This window comes from Pseudophryne corroboree, chromosome 3, assembly GCF_028390025.1.
Source record: "Pseudophryne corroboree isolate aPseCor3 chromosome 3, aPseCor3.hap2, whole genome shotgun sequence".
Lineage (NCBI taxonomy): Eukaryota > Metazoa > Chordata > Amphibia > Anura > Myobatrachidae > Pseudophryne > Pseudophryne corroboree.
Window position 1 is genome coordinate 507,565,875 of NC_086446.1, and position 22,923 is coordinate 507,588,797.

The 22,923-nt window shown below is 45.2% G+C and overlaps 1 protein-coding gene across 1 annotated transcript in view; it reads right to left on the minus strand.

Annotated features, from left to right (window-relative positions):
• Positions 1–16,456: 16,456 nt before the first annotated feature.
• TVP23C (trans-golgi network vesicle protein 23 homolog C) overlaps positions 16,457–22,923 on the minus strand; it is a 62,601-nt gene continuing 56,134 nt past the window's right edge. The window contains exon 7 of the mRNA XM_063961027.1: positions 16,457–16,800. Coding sequence (XP_063817097.1) covers positions 16,768–16,800 — 33 coding nt within the window. The 3' untranslated portion in view covers positions 16,457–16,767. The remainder of the gene's footprint in view (positions 16,801–22,923) is intronic.

Sequence of the window (22,923 nt, forward strand, 5' to 3'; positions counted from 1 at the left end):
GCTACCCAGCGCCTTGGTGCCGCCAAGTAGGTTCCCAACAGGTCAGTGGCCGCCCTCCGGGGGGGGGGGGGGTATGGTGAGCGGGTGACTCAGCCGCGGGCGCGGGCGAAGCAGAATCTTCCGCTCCGCCGCCCTGGAAGTCCGCGGCGGGTCGCGGCTAAAATCAAGGTCCCGGCCTGTGGAGGTGGTGTAGGCCACGGGGCTCCGGAGCTCCGTGAGCGGCCCCCAGCTCCCGGAAAAGCGCCCCCCAATAGCGGGCCTGGCGGGCAGGGAGGCAATGGGGGTATGTGAGAGCGCTATGTGTGGGCCAGAGGCAGGGGGAGGCTAATAAATAGCGGACGCCGTTCTGAGAGCTCCAGGGCACGTCCTCTTCCCCTGCTGGCCACCCGGAAATCAAGAATTACAATTTTTAACACCTAATTAATAGCAAATAATTTTACTTTACACTGCATAGGAAGGAGTGGGGCTCTGGAACCGGGATACGGTCATTAGGTCGACCACACTTAGGTCGACAGTCATTAGGTCGACCACTATGGGTCGACATGGTCACTAGGTCAACGTGGAAAAAGGTCGACATGCGTTTTTCACTTCTATTTTTTTTACTTTTTCATACTTTCCACGTGGACTACGACTGAGAATACGAGCAAAGCGAGTCATGCGAGGGGACACGGTGCACTAACTGGGGTTCCCTGTCACTTTACGAAGAGAACGACACCAAAAAAGTAAAAAAAAAACCTCATGTCGACATTGTTCATGTCGACCTAGTGACCATGTCGACCAATAGTGGTCGACCTAATGACTGTCGACCTAATGACCCACACACCTGGAACCAATGCCATCTGAATTAAACCACTTACCTGATTAACAAGGTGACATAAAATACAATCACTATTTATAAATATACACATACAAGTTTTGGGAGCTCAATAAAATAGAAAATATTTCAGATAAAGTAGTAACCATAGGTGAATATGCCCCCTTGTCGGTACCTACATGGCCGAGTAGTTTTTTAGTCTTTTCCAGTGTGGTGCATGCACCAGATTTGCAAGAATTGTTCAGTACACACAATGGTGCCACAACAGTAGGTATTGCTGTTGACAGAAGCACCATGTGTGTGCAGTATGTATGTGTGGTTCACAAGTGCCCCCGTGGTCCGGGGGGGCCCACCTCACACACTGCACCCTTTTTTACTCAATACTTACCCTACGGAGTCCCGTGTCAGCAGAAATCACCAGGAAAATGCAGTGGTCATTTTCCTGGCATTTTGCACATGCGCAGTATGGAAATCACTGGGAAAATGCCCGCTGTGCCATTTTACCAGAGATCGGCGCATGTGTACTAGACTCTGGGACAGCGCTAGGGTCTCCAGTGACCCTAGTGCCCAGAGTAAACAGAGCTGCCTGTCATGGATCGGGGACTCACCTCCAGTGACGGTCTCCGGGGGCTCCCTGTCCTACGGCTAGCTGTGCGACGGCGGAGGTCTGTGAGGGCCGCAGGTATGCTGCAGCTGAGGGGGAGTGGGTGACTGTGCGGCCTGCGGCTGATGGAGCACTGTGCAGGGAGGCTGTTTGAGTAATATCCCCTTCTCTGGAGCACTGTGCAGGGAGGCTGCCTGAGTAAGACCCCCTTCTTTGGCGTGTCTGCAGTACTGGGGGCCGCCATATTGGAGACCAATTCATTGTATGCCAATGGGATTTGGTCACTGGTCTCTTCCAGCCAATCACAGGCTGAGCTCCCTGGTAAAAGGGGGCAGTCCAATTTCAAACCTTTTCCAGTGCTATATGCTTCTGTCTCAGTACAGGTGTTTTAGCTCTGTGCTCCCCACAGGTTTACCTGTGAGCCTTTCCAGTGCCTCAGGGATCTTCAGCTCCACGGACTCATCACCTTAGCTGCTTTCTGCTGCACAACCGCCAGTGGTTACCGCAGCCCTGCAGGCCACAGCTTGCCGCTTAAGACAGCGCCTCCTGGAGTCATATCCATAGAGGAAGACTCTGCAGTCCGTCGGTGTTCTTCAGCCACGATAAGCAATCATCCATTATACAAACTCCTTCAGTGTTCTTCAGCCACGACAGGTAATCATCCATTATACAAACTCATTCAGTGTTATTCATCCACAACAAGCAAGCATCCATTATGTAAACTCCTTCAGTATTCTTCAGCCATGTCAGTAATCATCCGGTATACAAACTCTTTCTGTAACTTTTATTCATGGACATTCCTCATTTAAGTTTTCCGGAGTTTGCATCTTGCTCTTCAGTTATTTTTGCTCTCACATATTTCTACTTTAATAAAAGTATATGAGAAGAAATTACATTTGTCCTCCTCAGTTCCTCCTTGCAGAAGCACCTACTTCTTCTACTAGCACTCACTCAATGGATTCACAAACTCCACAGTTTGTGACACTGCCGGTTGGGGGCCCAGACAGAGTCTGCACACTGGCCTCCTCCTCTCTAGATGCTCCCCTGTCCAGGAGGCTAAACAGTTACACATATTCCGTAGTGCTTTACAGCAAATATTTCATTCACATCAGACATCAGTCCCTACCCCAGTGGAGATTACAACCTATATTCCCTACCAGAAGGACATGCATACACACTTGCTTTCATTTATTTGTCAGCAGCCAAAAAACCTATTAGTATTAATTTTTGGAGTGTGGGAAGATGCATGCAAAACACAAGAAGAACATACAAAAGCCCCACTGATCGGCTATGACTGGGAAATCAACTCATAACCTCAGGACTATTACTTTCAAGTTACAAAATGAAGTCTTACATAAAAAACAAGTTTCATATTTTGCCATTACATAATCCTGGATCCAGTTCTCTGAGGTTGGAACATATTGTGAAGGAAAATGCTTCCCCACCATGTTCTTGCTGGCCCTCTCCTTCCTCTTCCAGTTCCCAACAAGCCATGGACTCTTTGACATCTCTATGTATTAGTCTAATGATCTTCTGTCTTCTATAAAGGTTATATTCATTTTGTTTATAATACACTGTCCTATAATAAAATGTCCTATTCTGTTCCTCCAAAGACCATGGCAAGTACTTTTTTCATTGCAGACCAGGAGATGTTTTGACTTTATAGTCTACTTTTCATAATGTTTCAGATCCAGATGTACAATTTCTATACTTTGGAAAACCTTTGGAAATTGTGCTTTCCAACAGCCATAATTCAAATGAGGAGTGTCAATCAATCCATGAGCACTTCCTCCGGACAATCACATTCAACTCCATTTATCAACACTGAGCTGGATGGCCTCCTTGGTCTTCCCATCCATCCAAACCCTAACTCACTTTACTGTATCTTCCGCTCTACCGTATGTGTGTGCGTTGTGTACATACACAGTATGTGAAGCATATTTTTAAAAAATGTGCTGCACCATTTGACAAAATTTGTGAAATTGCGCCCATGAAATGAGTTTCCCACTGAGATGGTTCTTACTTAACTACAATTTGCATTTGCATTCATCCCATAGGGAAATTAGTATGTTGTTGAGGGCTACATATGGACTTATTATGGCTAACCTTGAAGCCTTCTAAACATTCTGCACTTTTCTTTGCTCTATCATCAAACCACATTTATTTTGGGTCTAAAAAAATCATTTCTGTCCCAAAAAATGTGGTCACATTATGATAAACTAAATGGCAAAGTCTGGTTTTGTGATTCAGAATTTGAATCTTGGGTGGCTATTTAGAGTAGTAAATGGACTGTATAGAGTGTGAACAGCAATCTAGAACCACTCAAACAGCAGCAACACTGAATCCTGTTCCTGACAATGTGTGTGGACAGCGGGCTGAATGGATCGCTCTACAGCTGGAAAGTTTCACATTTCACTGGGAAACATCTGACAAAAGCCAGCCAGGTTCCCGGGCCTTTAGAATTCATTATTGTTATTTCATTACATCCAACCCACAGGGTCCGTGACTGCCATACAATAGCCATTTAATATATAGAACACACACACATTATTATTATTATTATAGTTTGGCTGAGACCTACCCTCCCTCCTCAAGTGTACTGTTATCCCCAGTCTGTTTCTTATTAGGTGCTCTGTTTGGATTTCCCTTAAATGTAACTTAAAGAAAAAGAAAAAGCTGAGCTGTTTTTGCCTTTCCTTCTGAAAATGAAAAAGTGGGGAATGTACAAGGGATATTGCTAGTTGCTACCACAATATGTGGAATCAGCAATGGCTTTATCTTATATTTTATGCTCAGACTCAGTACAATGGGGGTAATTCCAAGTTGATCGCAGCAGGATTTTTGATAGCAACTGGGCAAAACCATGTGCACTGCAGGGGAGGCAGATATAACATGTGCAGAAAGAGTTAGATTTGGGTGGGTTATATTGTTTCTGTGCAGGGTAAATACTGGCTGCTTTATTTTTACACTGCAAATTAGATTGCAGATTGAACACACCACACCCAAATCTAACTCTTTCTGCACATGTTATATCTGCCTCCCCTGCAGTGCACATTGGCCCTCATTCCGAGTTGTTCGCTCGGTAAATTTCATCGCATCGCAGTGATTTTCCGCTTAGTGCGCATGCGTAATGTCCGCACTGCGACTGCGCCAAGTAATTTTGCAATGAAGATAGTATTTTTACTCACGGCTTTTTCTTCGCTCCGGCGATCGTAATGTGATTGACAGGAAATGGGTGTTACTGGGCAGAAACAGGCCGTTTTATGGGCGTGTGGGAAAAAACGCTACCGTTTCCGGGAAAAACGCGGGAGTGGCTGGAGAAACGGAGGAGTGTCTGGGCGAACGCTGGGAGTGTTTGTGACGTCAACCCAGGAACGACAAGCACTGAACTGATCGCAGATGCCGAGTAAGTCTGAAGCTACTCTGAAACTGCTAAGAAGTTTGTAATCGCAATATTGCGAATACATCGGTCGCAATTTTAAGAAGCTAAGATTCACTCCCAGTAGGCGGCGGCTTAGCGTGTGCAATACTGCTAAAATTGCCTTGTGAGCGAACAACTCGGAATGACCTCCATGGTTTTGCAGTCCAGTTGCTATCAAAAATCCTGCTGCGATCAACTTGGAATTACCCCCTATGATCACATAACATTTGATAGATCTTTGACAGCTTTGATAGATCTTTTGCAAGGTAGACAGTAAAATGTCTAGCTGCTTTACATTAGTGCACATTTGTGCTTGTTAGCAACTGAAATCCCAATGAACTGACATGCGAGTTGATCGCTCGCTAGCAGTTTTTAGCAGCCGTGCAAATGCTGTGCCGCCTCCCACTGGGAGTGTATTTTAGCTTAGCAGAAGTGCGAACGAAAGGATCGCACAGCAGCGGCTACAAAAATTTTTTTTTGCAGTTTCAGAGTAGCTCCAGACCTACTCAGCACTTGCGATCACTTCAGACTGTTCAGTTCCGGATTTGACATCACAAACACGCCCTGCGTTCTGCCAGCCACGCCTGCGTTTTTCCTAACACTCCCTGAAAACGGTCAGTTGACACCAAGAAACGCCCACTTCATGTCAATCACTCTGCGGCGGACATTGCGAAAGAAAAGCCTCGCTAGATCTTGTGTAAAATTACATCGGCTGTTGTGAAAGTACGTTGCGCGTGCGCATTGCGTCGCATACGCATGCGCAGAAGTGCCGCTTTTTCACTTAATCGCTGCGCTGCGAACATTTTTATCTAGCGATCAACTCGGAATGACCCCCATGGATGGATAAGGATTGTGTAAAATGCCAATTTAAAAGGCTTGACACTTCTAAATATCTGCTCAATATTGACAACAGCTATCAACCAATTTAGCTTTTTTTTTTTAAATAATAGTAGTAAGCTTGACAAAAAGGCCTTTCTAGCCAGCCACATGCACAGCACATATGGTTTATGGTGTCCCCTGTTTAACTGTCCTCCCTCTCTATAAAAACTCTTGGTTTATCGGGTTGGTATAGGGATAGAGGAGGCACTCTCAATGACTGCCCTAGGTTGTGTTGATACGACTGGCAGAGGACAAGTAGGATAGTTGTTTTTTTTTTGCCCTACTCGTCCTCCGCAGCAAGTGGGGGCAGACAAGACAGGCCAGACTGGTTCAAGCTGACCACAAGGTGACAGTAACTCAAACAACCGTACATTACAATACTACGCAGAAGAGCATCTCTGAATCTACAGCATGTCCAATCTTGAAGTAGCTGGACTTTAGTAGCAGAAGATCACACTGGGTGCTTGCCCTGTCTGCTAAGAATATGAAACAGAGGCTGCAAAGGGCACAGGCTCACCATTCTGCACAGTAGGAATTTGTAGAAATGACACCTGATCTGACGACTCTAAGTTTCTGCTGTGATATACAGATGATAGGGTCAGAATTTGACATAACCAACATGAATCCGTGGATTCATCCTGGCTTGTGTCAGGATGGTTGCTGTGGTGTAATGGTGTGGGAAATGTTTTCTTGGACATATTAGGCCCCTTAACACCAAATGAGCTGCCTGTCAACCAGGCAGAGGCGATCGCAGCCCTGAGATGCTGTTAGCATCTCACTGGGCCTCCCGGGGTGCGCGAGCGCACTCCACAAAGGGCTTTAAACTGCGTCCAGTCTGAAGTACCCCCTTTGTTAGGTGCTGCAGGACCCTTGGGGCGTCATATAAATAAAGAATAATAATAATCACTTTCAGGGCTGGATAATAGGTGGGTCGGACAGGTAGATCGCCCATGGGCCCCCACATATTGGGGGCCCCCACACTGCTGCAAAAATTGCCCCAGCCTACTCTACCCTTACTTGGCTGGCTCCCGGCAGGAGGGCACTGCAGGTGGAAAGGGGATGGGGCCTAATTCTGTGAAGTGCCCGTTCCCATCAGGGACCTATGCTGATGCCTAGCTGGACTGTAACATGTAGTGTCTTTCCCTGTCCCTTACTCTCTTTCTCACTCTCACCCCCACCTCTCACTTTCTTTGTCTCACCCTCTTTCTCTTTCTGACGCACTCTCTTTCTGTGCCACACTCTCGCTCTGACGCCAGGGGCGCTGACAGCTATTCTGGGCCCAGGTACTGGGGGGGGGGGACCGTGGGGGGCTGATGGGCACCGGCTGCGAGTGGGCAGGTGCAGTCGATCACACTCCCACCCCCACACCTCACCCTGCGCACACATTACGCAGCCAGGGAGAGATAGGAGTGACTGCAGCTGCCTCTTTCCCCAGCGTGTGTGCTAGGTTGGGGAGAAAGGCTGCTGCTGCTGTAGTCACTCCTTTCTAATATAGGCCCACATTCCGAGTTGTTCGCTCGTTGACGATTTTCTCTATATTGCGATTAGTCGCTTACTGCGCATGCGCATGGTTCGCAGAGCGCATGCGCTTAGTTATTTTACTCAAAAGTTAGGTATTTTACTCACGGCATTACGAGGATTTTTCTTCGTTCTGGTGATCGGAGTGTGATTGACAGGAAGTGGGTGTTTCTGGGCGGAAACTGGCCGTTTTATGGGTGTGTGTGAAAAAACGCTGCCGTTTCTGGGAAAAACGCGGGAGTGGCTGGAGAAACGGGGGAGTGCCTGGGCGAACGCTGGGTGTGTTTGTGACGTCAAACCAGGAACGAAACTGACTGAACTGATCGCAGTGGCAGAGTAAGTGTGGAGCTACTCAGAAACTGCTAAGAAATTTCTATTCGCAATTTTGCAAATCTTTCGTTCGCAATTCTGCTAAGCTAAGATACACTCCCAGAGGGCGGCGGCTTAGCGTGTGCAACGCTGCTAAAAGCAGCTAGCGAGCGAACAACTCGGAATGAGGGCCATAGTTGTAACATAGACTGTGACATGTAGTGTCTCTGCCCATCCCTTCCTCTATTTCTCTCTCTCACCCCCCTCTCTCTCTCTCTCTTGCACCCCTCTCTCACTCTTTGTCTAACCCTCTTTCTCTTTCTGACGCACTCTCTCTCTCTGCCACACTCTCGCTCTCTCTGACGCCAGGGGCGCTGACAGCTGTGCTGGGCCCAGGTACTTGGGGGGGGGGTGGGGGGGCGCATGGGGGGCTGATGGGCACCGGCTGCGAGCGGGCATGTGCAGTCGGTCACACTCCCACCCTGCGCAGACACTGCGCAGCCAGGGATAGGAGTGACTGCAGCTGCCTCTTTCCCCAGCATATGTGCTAGGTTGGGAAGAGAGGCTGCTGCTGTAGTAGTCACTCCTCTCTCTCCGCGCTCCAAGTGCCAACACTGTCTACAACAGGAAGAGGGGGCCCGGGTAAAGAGTACCTACCCCCCCTCTGCACCACTTGCTTCCCCTCTCTGTCTCTCGCTCTCCCTCCCTGACTCTCTCTTCTCCTCCCTCTCTCCCTCACGCTCGCTTCCCCTCCCTCGCACTGTTTCTCACCTCTCTCTCTTGCTCTCCCTCTCTCCCTGACATCTTCTGTCTCTCCCGCTCACTCCCCTTCCCTCTCTCCCTCTCTTGCTCCCCTCTCTCACTGTATCGCACCTCTCTGTCTCTCTCCCCTTTCCTGCTCTCTCTCCGACACCCTCTCTCTCACTCCTTGACACCCTCCCTCGCTCTCACCTCTTTCTCTCATTCCCTCTTTTTCCCTAACACCAACTATATCTCTCTCTCTCTTTCTCTGATCCCCCCTCTCTCTCTTTCTTGCTTCTCTCTTTCTCTGTGACACCCTTTCTCTCTCTCTCTGACACCCTCTTTCTCTATCTCGCTCTTCTCTCTTTCTCCCTGATACCGTCTCTCTCTCATTCTCCCCTCACCCCCCCTCTTTTATCAGTCTTGACCTGGGGCCCCCATTAGTTTTATCCGGCCCTGATCACTTTATGGACACAGTCTATCCATCTTCTCATGGATACATCTATTAGGAGAATGCGCTACTGTTATGTTACAAAGAACATGTCTTCTGAATCTTGTTTCATTAACATAACAATGAGTTTCATGTAATCTCATGGCCTCCACAGTCCTCAGATCAGGTCCAATAGAGCATCTTTTGGGATGTGGTGGAAGGGAAAATTGGCAGCAGGAACGTGTAGCTAACAAAACTGCAGCAACTGGAGGTTTTGTCTGTCAGCATGGACCAGAATCTCTAAGGTTAAGTTGTTGAATCCATAGCACAAAAATATCAGTATTTACAGTATTCTGGGGTTGGTCCTAATAAAGTAGCCGCTGAATGTAGATATGCAAAGCAAAATCTGTAAACAACACTCGGCATCATTGTAGAGATGTTGTATTTATACAGGTAGTTTTCTGTAGTAGTTTTCCACTGGCAATTACTAAAGGAAGTGTATGATGCTGCTTTACTTCAGGTTTGGCAGTAGCTTCAGGTGTTCATGTCCTAGTCTTTCACTTATGGAAACAATTCTGGAGCTGCAGAACCATGAGGCAGACATAGATTTTAAAGGTACTGACTACTATTAATTTATTTTGTTCTACAATTTATGTTCACAGTTCTACAGTTATTGTTCCTTTTCACAAAACAAGGATCATTTTATAAGACAACTGGATAATTTTCTGCAGAGCCTTCACACTAGGATCAGTTAAAAAATAACTAAAAAGAATTCATCATGGTGTACTGCCAGTGACACAGCAGCCATTTTAATTATATGTTTCTGTAAACAGAGGTGTCTGGGCGCCCTCTAATGTTCATATTGCAGACTACAAATTAGTATATGCATGCTTGCTATTTAAAGCTTGACTGGCATACAATATCTGATCTTTTTATATTGGCACAATTTAGTGCCTAGTGCTGCTATTTGTAGAAATATTAGGTGAATCAACAACATTGAGTGACAGCATATGATTGTAAGTAAAATAAAGAATGCAATAGTTTTAGAGTGGCAGACCCCATAAAAAGTTACAAATATAAATAAAGCTGTTTGCATGTTATATTGCCTTTTACAAAGCATACTAAATATGTGTATCACGATACAAGTTTTCTGGAGTTGCTTATTGAACGTGTCATGTCCTATAACAAAAGCAGAACTAACTACAGAAGGAGCATATAAAAGTAAAATAAAAGATTAAGCAGGAAAATGTTATGCTATCATTCAGACTTTTTTAGGGGCATCTTAAGAGAGGAAACCTGTGTGCAATCTTTGGGGGTCATTCAGGTGCTGACACAAAGCAGCGGTTGTATGCATATTAATATTTTGAAACTGCGTATGTGTGTATGAGCCGCAGTGCGCAGCGATTGATTAAAGAGAGCGGTTGCAGCAAGATTTTAGTCACATAGTGAGTGACAGGAAGTCAGCATTTCAAAGTGGTAACGGGGAGTGGTCATGCGGAAGCAGGCGTGTCATTGCCGTTCAGATGGCGTTTTCTGGGAGTGGATATATTATCGACTGTGAGAACAATTGATACTAGAGAGGCCTGTGCGTCACGGGAGAGCAGCTCACCCCGCATGTCTTCAGAGACACTCAGGCTCTGTGTGGAGACCCGATGTGCGATGAGGTAATCTTTCTGCAATCATGCAGCGCTGTTTGCAAATGATGCAATCGCAATGGGCGTCCTTTTGCATGGGTTAGCTTCTGCCCAGTATGATTTACCGGCGGCCGGGATGCCGTCTGTCCATATCCCGACAGCAGCATCCCGCCCGGCAGACTGCCGACAGCGGGGCAAGCGCAAAGGGTCCCCTTGTGGGCTTGCTGCACTTGCCACGCTGTGGGCTCGGTGTCTTGCTGCGCTTGCCACAGGATCTATTCCCACTCTATGGGTGTCGTGGACTCTGCCTGGTGGCATTGTCGGCTCTCGAGATTCCGGCATTGGTATCCTGACAGCTGGCAAATTGAACGCATCCCCCTCACACTGCTCTCCCCTTGACACTGCTTATCCCTGACAGAGCTCTCCCTGACACTGCTTATCCCTGACACTGCTCTCCCCGACACTGCTTATCCCTCACACAGGTTATCCCTCATGTAGCGTGTCATCCCTAATATGCACCTCTTCATCCAGCATGTCTTCCTTCATATGCCACCCCTCCCCATAGTGTCTTCCCTAATGTGCCCCCTCTATATTTCTTTCTTGCGCTCCAGTACTCTGCGTCCATGTGGGTCCATCTATCTCCTCTCATGTTGCATGCTGCGCATCCCACATTGACTGAGGAGACGGGTGGCACTAGACAGTGGGGCAGTGAAATCAACCAGGCAGAACTGACTGTACAATATCCTGTAGCCGGGCAAGGTGGACTAGTGGAGGAGGAACAACTGAGGGAACGCAGTCAGCCCCGTTCTGGCCCACTTTAACCCCTGCACCAGTGTTTTTTTTTTTTTAAATCAACATAACCACAAACGTCAATATCTTTATAAAACCAAACATGCTCACAAAAACATTCTTTTCTTGTTTTTTTTTCTATTTTTTTATTAGCCATAATTAACATGATTTTATTCGTATACCATATAACACAACCCCTTATGTTAAAACTCTGTCTTCTGATTAGATTTGATAAGCCAGTGCTGAAGTAGAATTCCTCCAGCATGATCGGATCCGGTCTGCAGGAACATTCCATACATGTCTGTGGCCTCTCCATGCTGGCAGATACACTTCACAAGTTCTTTATATAAACAGCTTGTGGGCAGTGAGAGTGTTCTTATGTGTAGGACACTCCCCATAATACTGACCAGCAGTGCTGACCTTATCTGCACGTCATTTCTGCCATCATCAAATATTCTACCAGGCTATCCTGATCCATGAATAGAGTTTATTATTATGGCAATCACCGTTTCCAAATGAAAACTGTACTGAGGTTTCTAAGCACATATCTATTATGTTAGTAAAAGTCAACTGTGGGAGACATCAACTCTATTACATGTACTGTACATTTATTGACAATGACGCCTATAATTAAAAACTTTTTCTTTTTAAACTAGCGTTTACCCATGGCTTAGCTCGAGTGGATGTCTATTATTGCTCAGCGGACTAATTTTACAAAGACAGTAGTGGCATATAATCATAGGCATGCGCAAGGGGGGTGCCTTGTGTGCACTGGCAACCCCTAATGTCAGACACCCCCAACATGCAGGGCCAGTAGTTGAATCATAGCGCAAAGCTTGCTCCGCCCAGCCACTGATGACAGTGAGTTTACCGCCTTCAATCTGTTGCTGCGACTGACACATATTGCTGTGCGCTGTCAGTTTTTTAAACATTATGTACAAATGACCTGTGAATATCAAAACCATTAGCGAGGGTTACTTATAATTGGTACGATACATGCTGACCTATTTTACACAGGAGACAGGAGGATTTCCTCCTAGCTGTAGCTAGCTACCTAACATTAAGGAGATGAGAGATGTATGATGGCTCCCTAAGGACGGAGGAGAGCTATCTGAGATTTTGAAGCCTGCTCATAAGAAATTGTACAATAGACATCTAGGGGGTTTATTATTAATGTGTGCCTGTGCTGTATGGCATTACTAATGTATGCCTGTGCTGTATGGCAATATCAGCCACACATTGGAACAGCAATAGAGGCAGGAAACATTGAGAATCTGGATATGATTCATTGTTAGCATACATATTGCTACATATTTGCCTGCACTTCAATGCAGCCGGGTGACGGGGGGAGTGAAGAAACTTCACTCCCCCCGTCACTGCCCCCCCGCCGCCGGGTTGCTCGTCGGCCGTATCGGCCGTCGGGCACCTCGGCGGCGCATCGCCGAGTGTGTAGGGCCCCTTAGAGAACATAGACCACTGGGAATAAATTAAACAGTGGTACTTAAGGGGAGTAGTACTAATTTACACTCGTCTGGGTCAGCCTTGTACTTAGACAGCAATATTTGCAGCAGATAGATGCCCAAGCAGGCTTATTTGTATGACAGTATTGTGCATAATTGCTAGTCTTTTTGAGAACACTGTTATAATGGCAGGATACCCAGCAAGGAGTTATGGCTAAGGAATACACACCTTAATAGGGGTATTTATAATCTCAAATATTAAAAAATAACTTGTCAGCGTGTTATCGTATACCGGTGTTATTAAAGGTAATAATAACCTTACGTCTATAATAGACATAACCATTATCCGGATTTTTGCATTTCTTGTGTCTAATATTCTCATGATTTATTATACAGCAACAAATACTGAATTGGGATTTATAAATTTGAGAATTTATTAGTAATAACACAACATTAACATACTTTGTAACTCATCGCATACATCACCAGCTAGAAAAAGTCAGTGGTGGTTTTATCAAAGCAAATGAACCAAATAAAACTTCTGAATCACAGGTTCTGTTGATTTATAAATCAAGACAGCGCACAAGCACCTTTTTTTTTTTTTTTTTTTTTTTTTTTTTAATATATCTTCTACACACAATTTAATTTATTTTTTCATACACATTATTCTGTCTCTATCAAATTTTAATATTTCACTTAGTTGTCCCCCTTAGAACAAAGGGGACTTATAATACATCATATGTGGTAACAATAAAGATATCTACATCACATATGGGTATTGAGAATCTTTTTCGTAGTCAACACTATTACTTATAAATTATTTGGAAATTACTATACTTGCAATTAGTTATGATTCAGGGAATGAGTGCTGCTATAAAAAGTTGATCTGCTTTTTTTCTTTTTCTGTTAATATTACATATTAGTCTAGCCACCTCCCATGGTCCACCTCCAGATGGTCACTGAGCCACCATTGGCAAACTGCGCAGCTGGCCGCAACAGTGGCTGGGTCTGAATGACCATCTATATAAATGCCATGAAATGTACAAATTCAAATGCCTGCCCAGCTCTAATGACTGACATTTTAGATTGGTTCGGTTCTTTTGGCGCGGCAACGGGTGCACTGTCAGTTTGTTGTAGTGTGTCCCCAGCTTTAGGATGGCCTGTTACACGTTCATCTCTGAATAATCTCTGCGCTCATCTCTGAATAATCCCCATTGTCTGGTGGTCACTACAATACTCTGCATAGTCTGGTGGTCACTAAAGGCTTTCCGTATTGTCTGGCGGTCACAAAAATATCGGCATTGCATGATGGCAATTACTATACTCTGTTTGACAATCTTAAAAATTGCATTTTAATTGTATGGCAATCTCAAAAATGATCCCTGAATTATATGGTGGTGTACAAAATGCTCTCCATATTGTAAACGGTCACAAAAAATGCTCTACAGCAATACTTAGTATATTCTCTTTGCACTGTGTGGTGGTCATAAAAATGCCATATACTGTATATTATGTGGCAGACACAAATTCATAAGATCCCTCTTTTGTGAGAGTGTCGCCATAGGCAATAAAGTGCTTCAAGCCATCTGAGGACAGCATTAAATAACTTATAATAGTTACTGACACGCCAAAATCGGCAGTGCACACAATAAAATTTTCTGCGCACACCTACGCATCTTATATTGTGATGTATATTTTATATTGTAGACATTGATCACAAAATGAAGTACCCATGAAGTGGCTTGGTGGGTATTTAAGGTGTGCGATAGTCTGTCTGCACACATAACACTCATTGCTGGCATGGGTAAAAGGGGCAATTTATCAGAGTTGCAAAAAGGTATGATTATCGGCTTTCGGGGCAAGGATGACAGTATTTCTGAAACAGCGCAGTTTGTGAACTGTTTGCATGCTGCTGTGGTGAAGATGTATCGTGACTGGACAAATGGCACCATTACAAATAACCAACGTGGAACCTGCGGAACACCACTTGCCACTGATGTGAGAGGTGCATGTTGGCTACGAAGGTGCGTGAGGGCCAACCGACACACTACAGTGGAGCAGCTCACCATCAAAAGGAACCTGGGGGCTACCAGGCAGTTGACAGTTCAGCCCATCTAGCTGCAGTCCATGCTGCACACGGCAGTTACTCTGGCTATTAGCTAGTGGTCATAGGGTAAATCGACCGTAGACCATACATTTGTATTTGGACACAAACACAATTTTTTTTATTTTAGCTGTTTACCAAAACATGTTCAAGTTACAGTTATATAAAGAAGATGATAAAGTGCAGACTTTAATTTTAGGGCATTCACATCCAAATTGGATGAAGAATTCAGGAAATACATCTGTTTATTTTAGTAGCCCCCTATTGTCATGGGACCATAAGTAAAAAATTGCACAATTGACTGTTTCATGGACAGGCCTGGGCTATTCCTTTGTTATTCCTTTATAATATAAGTAGACAAAGGTCTGGACTTGATTCACAGTATGTCAACTGCATTTGAAAGTGGTTGCTGTGAACCCACATCATGTGGTTAATGGTTATGGAAACTCTAAACAGAAGTGAAACAGGCCATATTAAAGCTGGGTACACACTACAACAAACTGACAGTGCACCCGCTGCCGCGCCCAAAGAACCGAACCAATCTAAATGTCAGTCATTACAGCTGGGCAGGCATTTGAATTTGTACATTTCATGGCATCCATTACTCCGAGATTATATCCCTTTCCCCCAGTATAGACAGGAAGGTTTTTTCCAGGGACTGCCCACCTAGTGTATATAACCTTGCTCCTCCTCTTCCTCCCTTGTCTTTTGTCTCCCAAATGCGTTCCTGGGAAGAAAACACTATAAGGGAGGGCAAATAAAGGTTGATCTGAAGTATCTTGAAGAAGCAGAGTTCTCAGTAAGCATAAATTGCTGTTTTTTTGCTCGCTACTTCATGGCAGCCATTACTCTGTGATGTACCAAAGCAAAATATAGGGTGGTCAAGTAAGGGCAAATCATGTAGCCCTCACCTGGATATGCTCAGTATCAACTGTAACCCCTTCTATTCCCCCTGGGAATTTGCCTCAATTGTCCTTGTGGAAGTGTACATTTGGCGGGCAACAAAGATAGTAAAAGACCAGCTACACCCCGGCCACAGCATGTTTAACTTGCTTCCTTCAGGCAGGCGTTACAGGGCCGTCCCCGCCAGGTCCACCAGAAGCCTCAAAAGTTTCTTTCCCCAAGCGGTCCACCTGCTGAACTCCTGAACATTGACTGACTAGACGTACATGTAACTAACTTGTGTCCCTAAGGTATGCCTATCTGTGTGACTTTACTTGCCCCCCACCCCCACTTGCTTATCTATTACTTACTTGGCTGTTGTATAGCAAACTGAAGACAAATTCCTAGTATACGCAAGTATACCTGGCCAATAAAGCGGATTCTGATTATCAGCCAGCTAGCATTTCACTGCTGAATTACTGTTTTTATCCATATTAGTTTGCCTTCAAGGACATGACTTCCAAAGTGGGCGTCCACAAGATCCAAATCATAAAAGCTCAAAACATATTGACAGATGATCAAGTAGCTGCCGCACAAATGTACTTCGCTGACACCTGTGCCTTCTTAACCCACGAGGTTGACACTGCCTTAGTCGAGTGTGCCTTAAGATTTTCTGGAACCTTGCATCAGTATTTCTCATAAACAAACGTGATCACTTCTCTAATCCACCTTGTAATGGTTTGTTTTGTTGGTGCACAACCTTTTCTTGCACTCACTGACTGGAGAAATACTTTGTTTTCCGAAGCATCTCATCCATGTTCCCAGGCAGGATTAACTTTCACTAAGTGAGGTTTCTACTTCACAGACAGTAAATGTTTGGAAATAATCTTTAATTTCTTGACATAAATCTAGCATTTATAACATGTCTATAGATACATATTTACATTGGTTACCCTCAAACCAAATCATTGCAATTGTTTTTGTTACGTCAGAGATGTATTGCTTTAATAGAAAATGTAATCTAATCTGTACTTTCTGAAAAGTGTACTGGCATAACTCTGCCATCGTGTCCATCCGCCAGGAAAATAAGCAATTAAACATATACTATTTCATTGGCAACTGTATCCCCATCTGTTCTCCGGTAAAAACAGAATTCACTTAGTGTCTATATTGAAAGTAGGTTTAGGATTCTGCTTGGGTTTCCCTTGAAAAGGTCTAAAAAACAGGGCAAAAAATGTCACGGTGTAAGAAAACAAATTGCAGTAAATCAAAGGGGGTCATTCCGAGTTGGTCGCTTGTTATTTTTTTGTCGCAACAGAGCGATTAGTCGCTAATGCGCAATGTCCGCAGTGCGACTGCGCCAAGTAAATTTGCTATGCAGTTAGGTATTTTACTCACGGCATTACAAGGTTTTTTCTTCGTTCTGGTGATCGTAATGTGATTGACAGGAAGTGGGTGTTTCTGGGCGGAAACTGGCCGTATGGGTGTGTGCGAAAAAACGCTACCGTTTCTGGGAAAAACGCGGGAGTGGCTGGAGAAACGGAGGAGTGTCTGGGCGAACGCTGGGTGTGTTTGTGACGTCAAACCAGGAACGAAACTGACTGAACTGATCGCAGATGCCGAGTAAGTCTGGAGCTACTCAGAAACTGCTAAGAAGTGTCTATTCGCAATTCTGCTAATCTTTTGTTCGCAATTTTGATAAGCTAAGATTCACTCCCAGTAGGCGGCGGCTTAGCGTGTGCAAAGCTGCTAAAAGCAGCTTGCGAGCGAACAACTCGGAATGACCACCAAAGACAATTAAAACATTACACTTTCATACGTTTCACTTAATTTAAAGGAAAAACACAGGTTAGAAGAATAACATACAATTAGACTGGCATGTGAAATAATGTATGGTTATATAGCTTTGCATTATGATATCAGTTTGAACAGTGCTGTTAAAGTGTACCCATAACTTAGAAAAGGCAGCCCAATATATTTGAGACTATCAATTCATTAGGCATTAGTGACATCTTTAGGGTGGTCATGGATGTTACTGGTGAACATAGTAACATAGTATTTGAGGTTGAATAGAGGCAAATTGTCCATCGTGTTCAACCTGTGAATAAGTTGCATTTTCATAAACAACCAGTCACAACTTAAGTAGGATAGCATCAATTTCTGCAAATGAAAACAATTGGGGTTTCTCAATTTCGTGATAAGTGGGGCAGATGTATTAAGCCTGGAGAAGTGATAAAGCAGTGATAAGTGCAAGGTGATAACGCACCAGCCAATCAGCTCCAATATGTAAATTGACAGTTAGGAGCTGACTGGCTGGTGCATTATCACCTTGCCCTTATCACTGGTATCACTTAATACGTCTGCCACAAGGTTTGAGGGGGCCAGGACTGAAATACCCCAATTTTAAAATCAAGAATATTGGTATGAACACTGTATTGGTGATGTGTACAGTATATTGCCAATTTTATTCATTTACTGCATTATTATTTTTTCATTATTGTATCTTATTCTATCTAAATTATTTTCTGAGAAGAAAGGTAGTGAAATGGACAAGCCTGCGATTATAGGACAAGCAGGAGATAAGCCAACGAATAGATGAAATGTAGAGAGAAAAGATAAAAATCAGTATCTATTTCCTTTAAATACTTTCTTTAGCTGTATTAAAAAATAGGATTTTAAATACCTACCGGTAAATCCTTTTGGCGTAGCTCGTAGAGGATACTGGGGTCCACATTAGTACCATGGGGTATAGACGGGTCCACTAGGAGCCATGGGCACTTTAATAGATAGTGTGGACTGGCTCCTCCCTCTATGCCCCTCCTACTAGACTCAGTCTAGGAAACTGTACACGAGGAGACGGACATACTTTGAGAGAAGAATATAAAAGGATAGTGGTGAGATTCCGAACCAGCGCACACAAACTAGAGGAAAGACAAGCTAACCAAACTTTAAACCACCAGGAACAGCAACCGCTGAACCAACAATACTTAACCAAGTAACAGTGCAGGAAGAAACAAAGCACTGGGCGGGTGCCCAGTATCCTTTACGGACTACGAGAAAAGGATTTACTGGTAGGTAATTAAAATCTTATATTCTCTTACGTCCGAGAGGATACTGGGGTCCACATTAGTACCATGGGGATGTACCGAAGCTCCCAAACCGGGTGGGAGAGTGCTGAGGTTCCTGCAGAACTGATTGACCAAACTGAAGGTCCTCACAGGCCAAAGTATCGAACTTGTAGAACTTAGCAAACATGTTTGAACCTGACCAAGTAGCTGCTCGGCAGAGCTGTAAAGCTGAGACACCACGGGCAAACGCCCAGAAAGAACCCACCAATCTAGTACAGTGGGCCTGTACAGATTTTGAATACGGCAAACCTGCCGTGGAATTAGCATGCTGGATAGTAAACCTGATCCAGCGTGCAATTGTCTGCTTTGAAGCAGGACACCCAATTTTATTGGGATCATAGAGAACAAACAGCGAGTCAGATTTTCTGTGACGAGCTGTCCGCTTCACATCGATCTTCAAAGCCCTCACAACATTCAAGGACTTTGAAGTAGGAGAGGTGTCTGTAACCACCGGAACCACAATAGGTTGGTTGATATGAAACGCAGACACCACCTTTGGAAGAACTTGCTGACGAGTTCTGCGTTCAGCCCCATTTTCATGAAAAATCAAATAGGGGCTTTTGTAAGACAACTTCGACACACGCCTCGCAGAAGCCAAGTCCAACAGCGTGACGGCCTTCCACGCAAGAAACTTGACGTAAAGGTGCAAACCATTCCAATTGCAGGAACTGCAACACCACGTTGAGATCCCAAGGTGCCGTAGGAGGCACAAAGGGTGGTTGGATGTGCAGAACCCCCTTCAAAAATGTCTGAACCTCAGGAGAGAAGCCAATTGTTTCTTGAAGAAAATGGATAAGGCCGAAATCTGGACTTTTATGGAGCCCAAACGTAGGCCCACATCCGCGCCTGACTGCAGAAAAGGAGAAAATGTCCCAGTTGAAATTCCACCGCAGGAAATATGGTGGTGATGTTTAGACGTTACCCCCTTTCTGGCTTGGATCAGGGTTGGAATAACCCTATCCGGGATCCCGTTCCGGGCTAGAATTTGACGCTCAACCACCATGCCGTCAAACATAGCCGTGGTAAGTCTTGATAGACGAACGGCATCTGCTGGAGAAGGTCCTCGTGAAGAAGTAGAGGCCACGGGTCCTCTAGGAGCATCCCCAGTAGATCCGCATACCAGGACCTTCTTTGCCAGCCTGGAGCAATGAGAATTGCTTTAACCTCTTCCCTTTTTATTCTTTTGAGAAGCTTTGAGATCAATGGGAGTGGTGGAAACACGTACACCATCTGGTAGACCCATGGAGTCACCAGAGCATCCACCGCCACTGCTTGCTGGTCCCTCGACCTGGAACAATACCGCTTGAGCTTCTTGTTGAGACGGGAGGCCATCATGTCGATTTGTGGCATTCCCCCCCGACGTGTCAAGCATCCGAACACCCTCCGGGTGAAGGCCTCACTCTCCTGGGTGGAGGTCGTGTCTGCTGAGGAAGTTTACTTCCCAGTTGTCTACTCCCGGAATGAAGATCGTGGACAACGCCACAGCGTGTCTTTCTGTCCAGAGGAGAATCCTTGATACTTCTGACATTACTGCTCTGCTTTTCGTTCCGCCTCGTCAGTTTATGTAAGTTACTGCCATCACATTGTTTGACTGATCCTGAATGGCTAGATACTGAAGAAGATGCGATGCCTGTAGAAGGGCGTTGTATATGGCCCTTAGTTCCAGAATGCTGATTGGAAGAATGGCTTCCTGACTTGACCATTTTCCTTGGAACTGTTCCCCTTTGGTGACTACTCCCCAACCTCTGAGGCTTGCGTCTGTGGTTAGCAGAATCCAAATTTGAATCCCTAACCTTCGGCCCTCGGTCAAGTGAGAAGTCTGAAGCCACCATAGAAGAGAAATCCTGGCTTTTGGCAACAGACGGATACTCTGGTGCATGTGAAGATGCGATCCGGACCATTTGTCCAACAGATCCAGCTGGAAGGGCCTTGCGTGAAACCTTCGGTACTGCAGCGCCTCGTAAGCGGCTACCATCATTCCCAGAAGGCAAATGCATAGATGCACCGATGTCCGGGTTTGTCTTACCACATCCAGTCGATGGTGCGGGATCACCAATGCTTTTTCCAATGGAAGAAATACCTTCTGCGCCTCTATATCCAGTATCATCCCCAGGAACGGAAGCCTCCATGTTGGTTCCAGAAGAGATTTTGGTAGTTTTAAAATCCACCCGTGATCCTGGAGTAGTCGGGTTGAGAGGGCAATGTTGAATAACAACCTCTCCCTGGATGGTGCTTTTAGCAGCAGATCGCCCAGGTACGATATTATGTTCACTCCCTGTTTGTGGAGGAGAAACATCATCTCTGCCATTACCTTGGTGAACACCGTCGGTTCCATAGAGAGGCCAAGTGGCAGGGCCTGCAACTGGTAGTGACAGTCCTGTAATGCAAACCTTAGATAAGCCTGATAAGGCGGCCAAATCGGAATATGAAGTTACGCATCCTTGATATCCAGAGACACTAAAATTCCCCCTCCTCCAGACCTGAGATCACAGCTCTCAGAGACTCCATCTTGAACACCCGTAAGCACGGGTTCAACGCCTTGAGATTTAAAATGGGCCTTACCGAACCGTCCGGTTTCGGAACTACAAACAGGTTGAAACACAACCCTGGTTTTGAAGCGGAACTGGAACAGTGACCCGAGTTCATACCAGTTTCTGAATTGCTTCCTGTAAAGTCATACTTGCTTCTTGAGAAGCTGGTAAGCCTGATTTGAAGAATCTGTGAGGTGGGAGTTCCTGAAACTTCAGTCTGTAGCTCTGGGCAATAAGATGTTGGACCCAGGGATCCTGGCATGACGTTGCCCATATGTGACTGAATCTCAAACGGGCTCCCACCTGCCTGTTTTCCAGGCCGTGTGGTCCACCGTCACGCTGAAGGCTTAGAGGAAGCAGAACCGGGGTTCTGTTCCTGTGAACCTGCAGTTGCTGTTTTTCTGGGTTTACCTCTATTGCCTTTGAAGAACCTTTGGTTTTGTTTTTAAACTTCGTTGTCCGAAAGGGCTGCAGAGTTGGAGAAGTTTAGGATTTTCTAGCCGGGGGAGCTGCGAAAGGAAGGTATGTAGACTTACCTGCCGTAGCCTTGGATATCCATGTTAATCCAGTTGATCTCCAAAAAGGGCTTCACCTGTGAAAGGTAGGCTTTCCACGCCTTTCCTGGAATCCGCGTCCGCAGTCCACTGGCGTAGCCACAAACCCCTGCGTGCTGACACTGCCATGGCAATGGTGTTAACATTGATTAAACTAATTTCCTTTATGGCCTCCACCATAAAGTTAGCAGAATCCTGTATATGCTGTAGGAGTAAAATTATCTCCCCCCTTGGATAAGGAATCCAACCCGTCAATTAGATTATCTGACCATTTAGCAATGGCCCTAGAGATCCATGCACAAGCGATAGTGGGTCCCTGGGTCACCCTTGCAGCTGTGTACAGAGATTTGAGAGTGGTCTCAATCTTGCGGTCTGCAGCATCCTTCAAGGAAGCTGCCTCAGGGACAGGTATAACTATCTTACGTGACAGCCTAGAAACCGATGAATCAACTATCAGTGGGTTTTCACATTTTTTCCTGTCATCCTGAGGAAACGGGAAAGATGTGACCTGAAACTTCTTGTCAGGATTTACCCAAGTTGCTTCAAATAGGGAATTTAATTCCTTAGATGCAGGGAAAGTAGCTGAGGATTTCCTTTCACAGTAAAATAAGATTTCTCCTCGTCCTCTGATACCTTATCAGGGATATGCAGGACATCTCTAATAGCTTCTATCAGGGCCTGTATACCCTGTGACATGCTGCATCCCCCCCTCCCGAGTCCACCTCACCCTCCTCTGGGTCTGATACATCATCAGTATCAGCCTGCATGATTTGGGCCAGAGTACGCTTCTGTGGACAAATGGAAGGGGTCTGAGACACTGGAATGACCACTGAATCTCTATTCATCAGGTCATCAACAGATTGCCTTAAGTATTGCGTCTCCTTCTCATTTTGGGATAATTTATTCAAAATATTTGAAATCATCCCTTTTAATGAATCTATCCATACTGGTTCAGATCCACTAGCCCGAGAATGTGTACTATGCTGAGTACACGGCAGTGATCCCCCAGACTGAGAAAAACACTCTGCTGTGCATGATACACATTCCTTTGACATAGTAAATGTGAAAGAGTACACACACACACACACACACACACACACACACACACACACACACACACACACA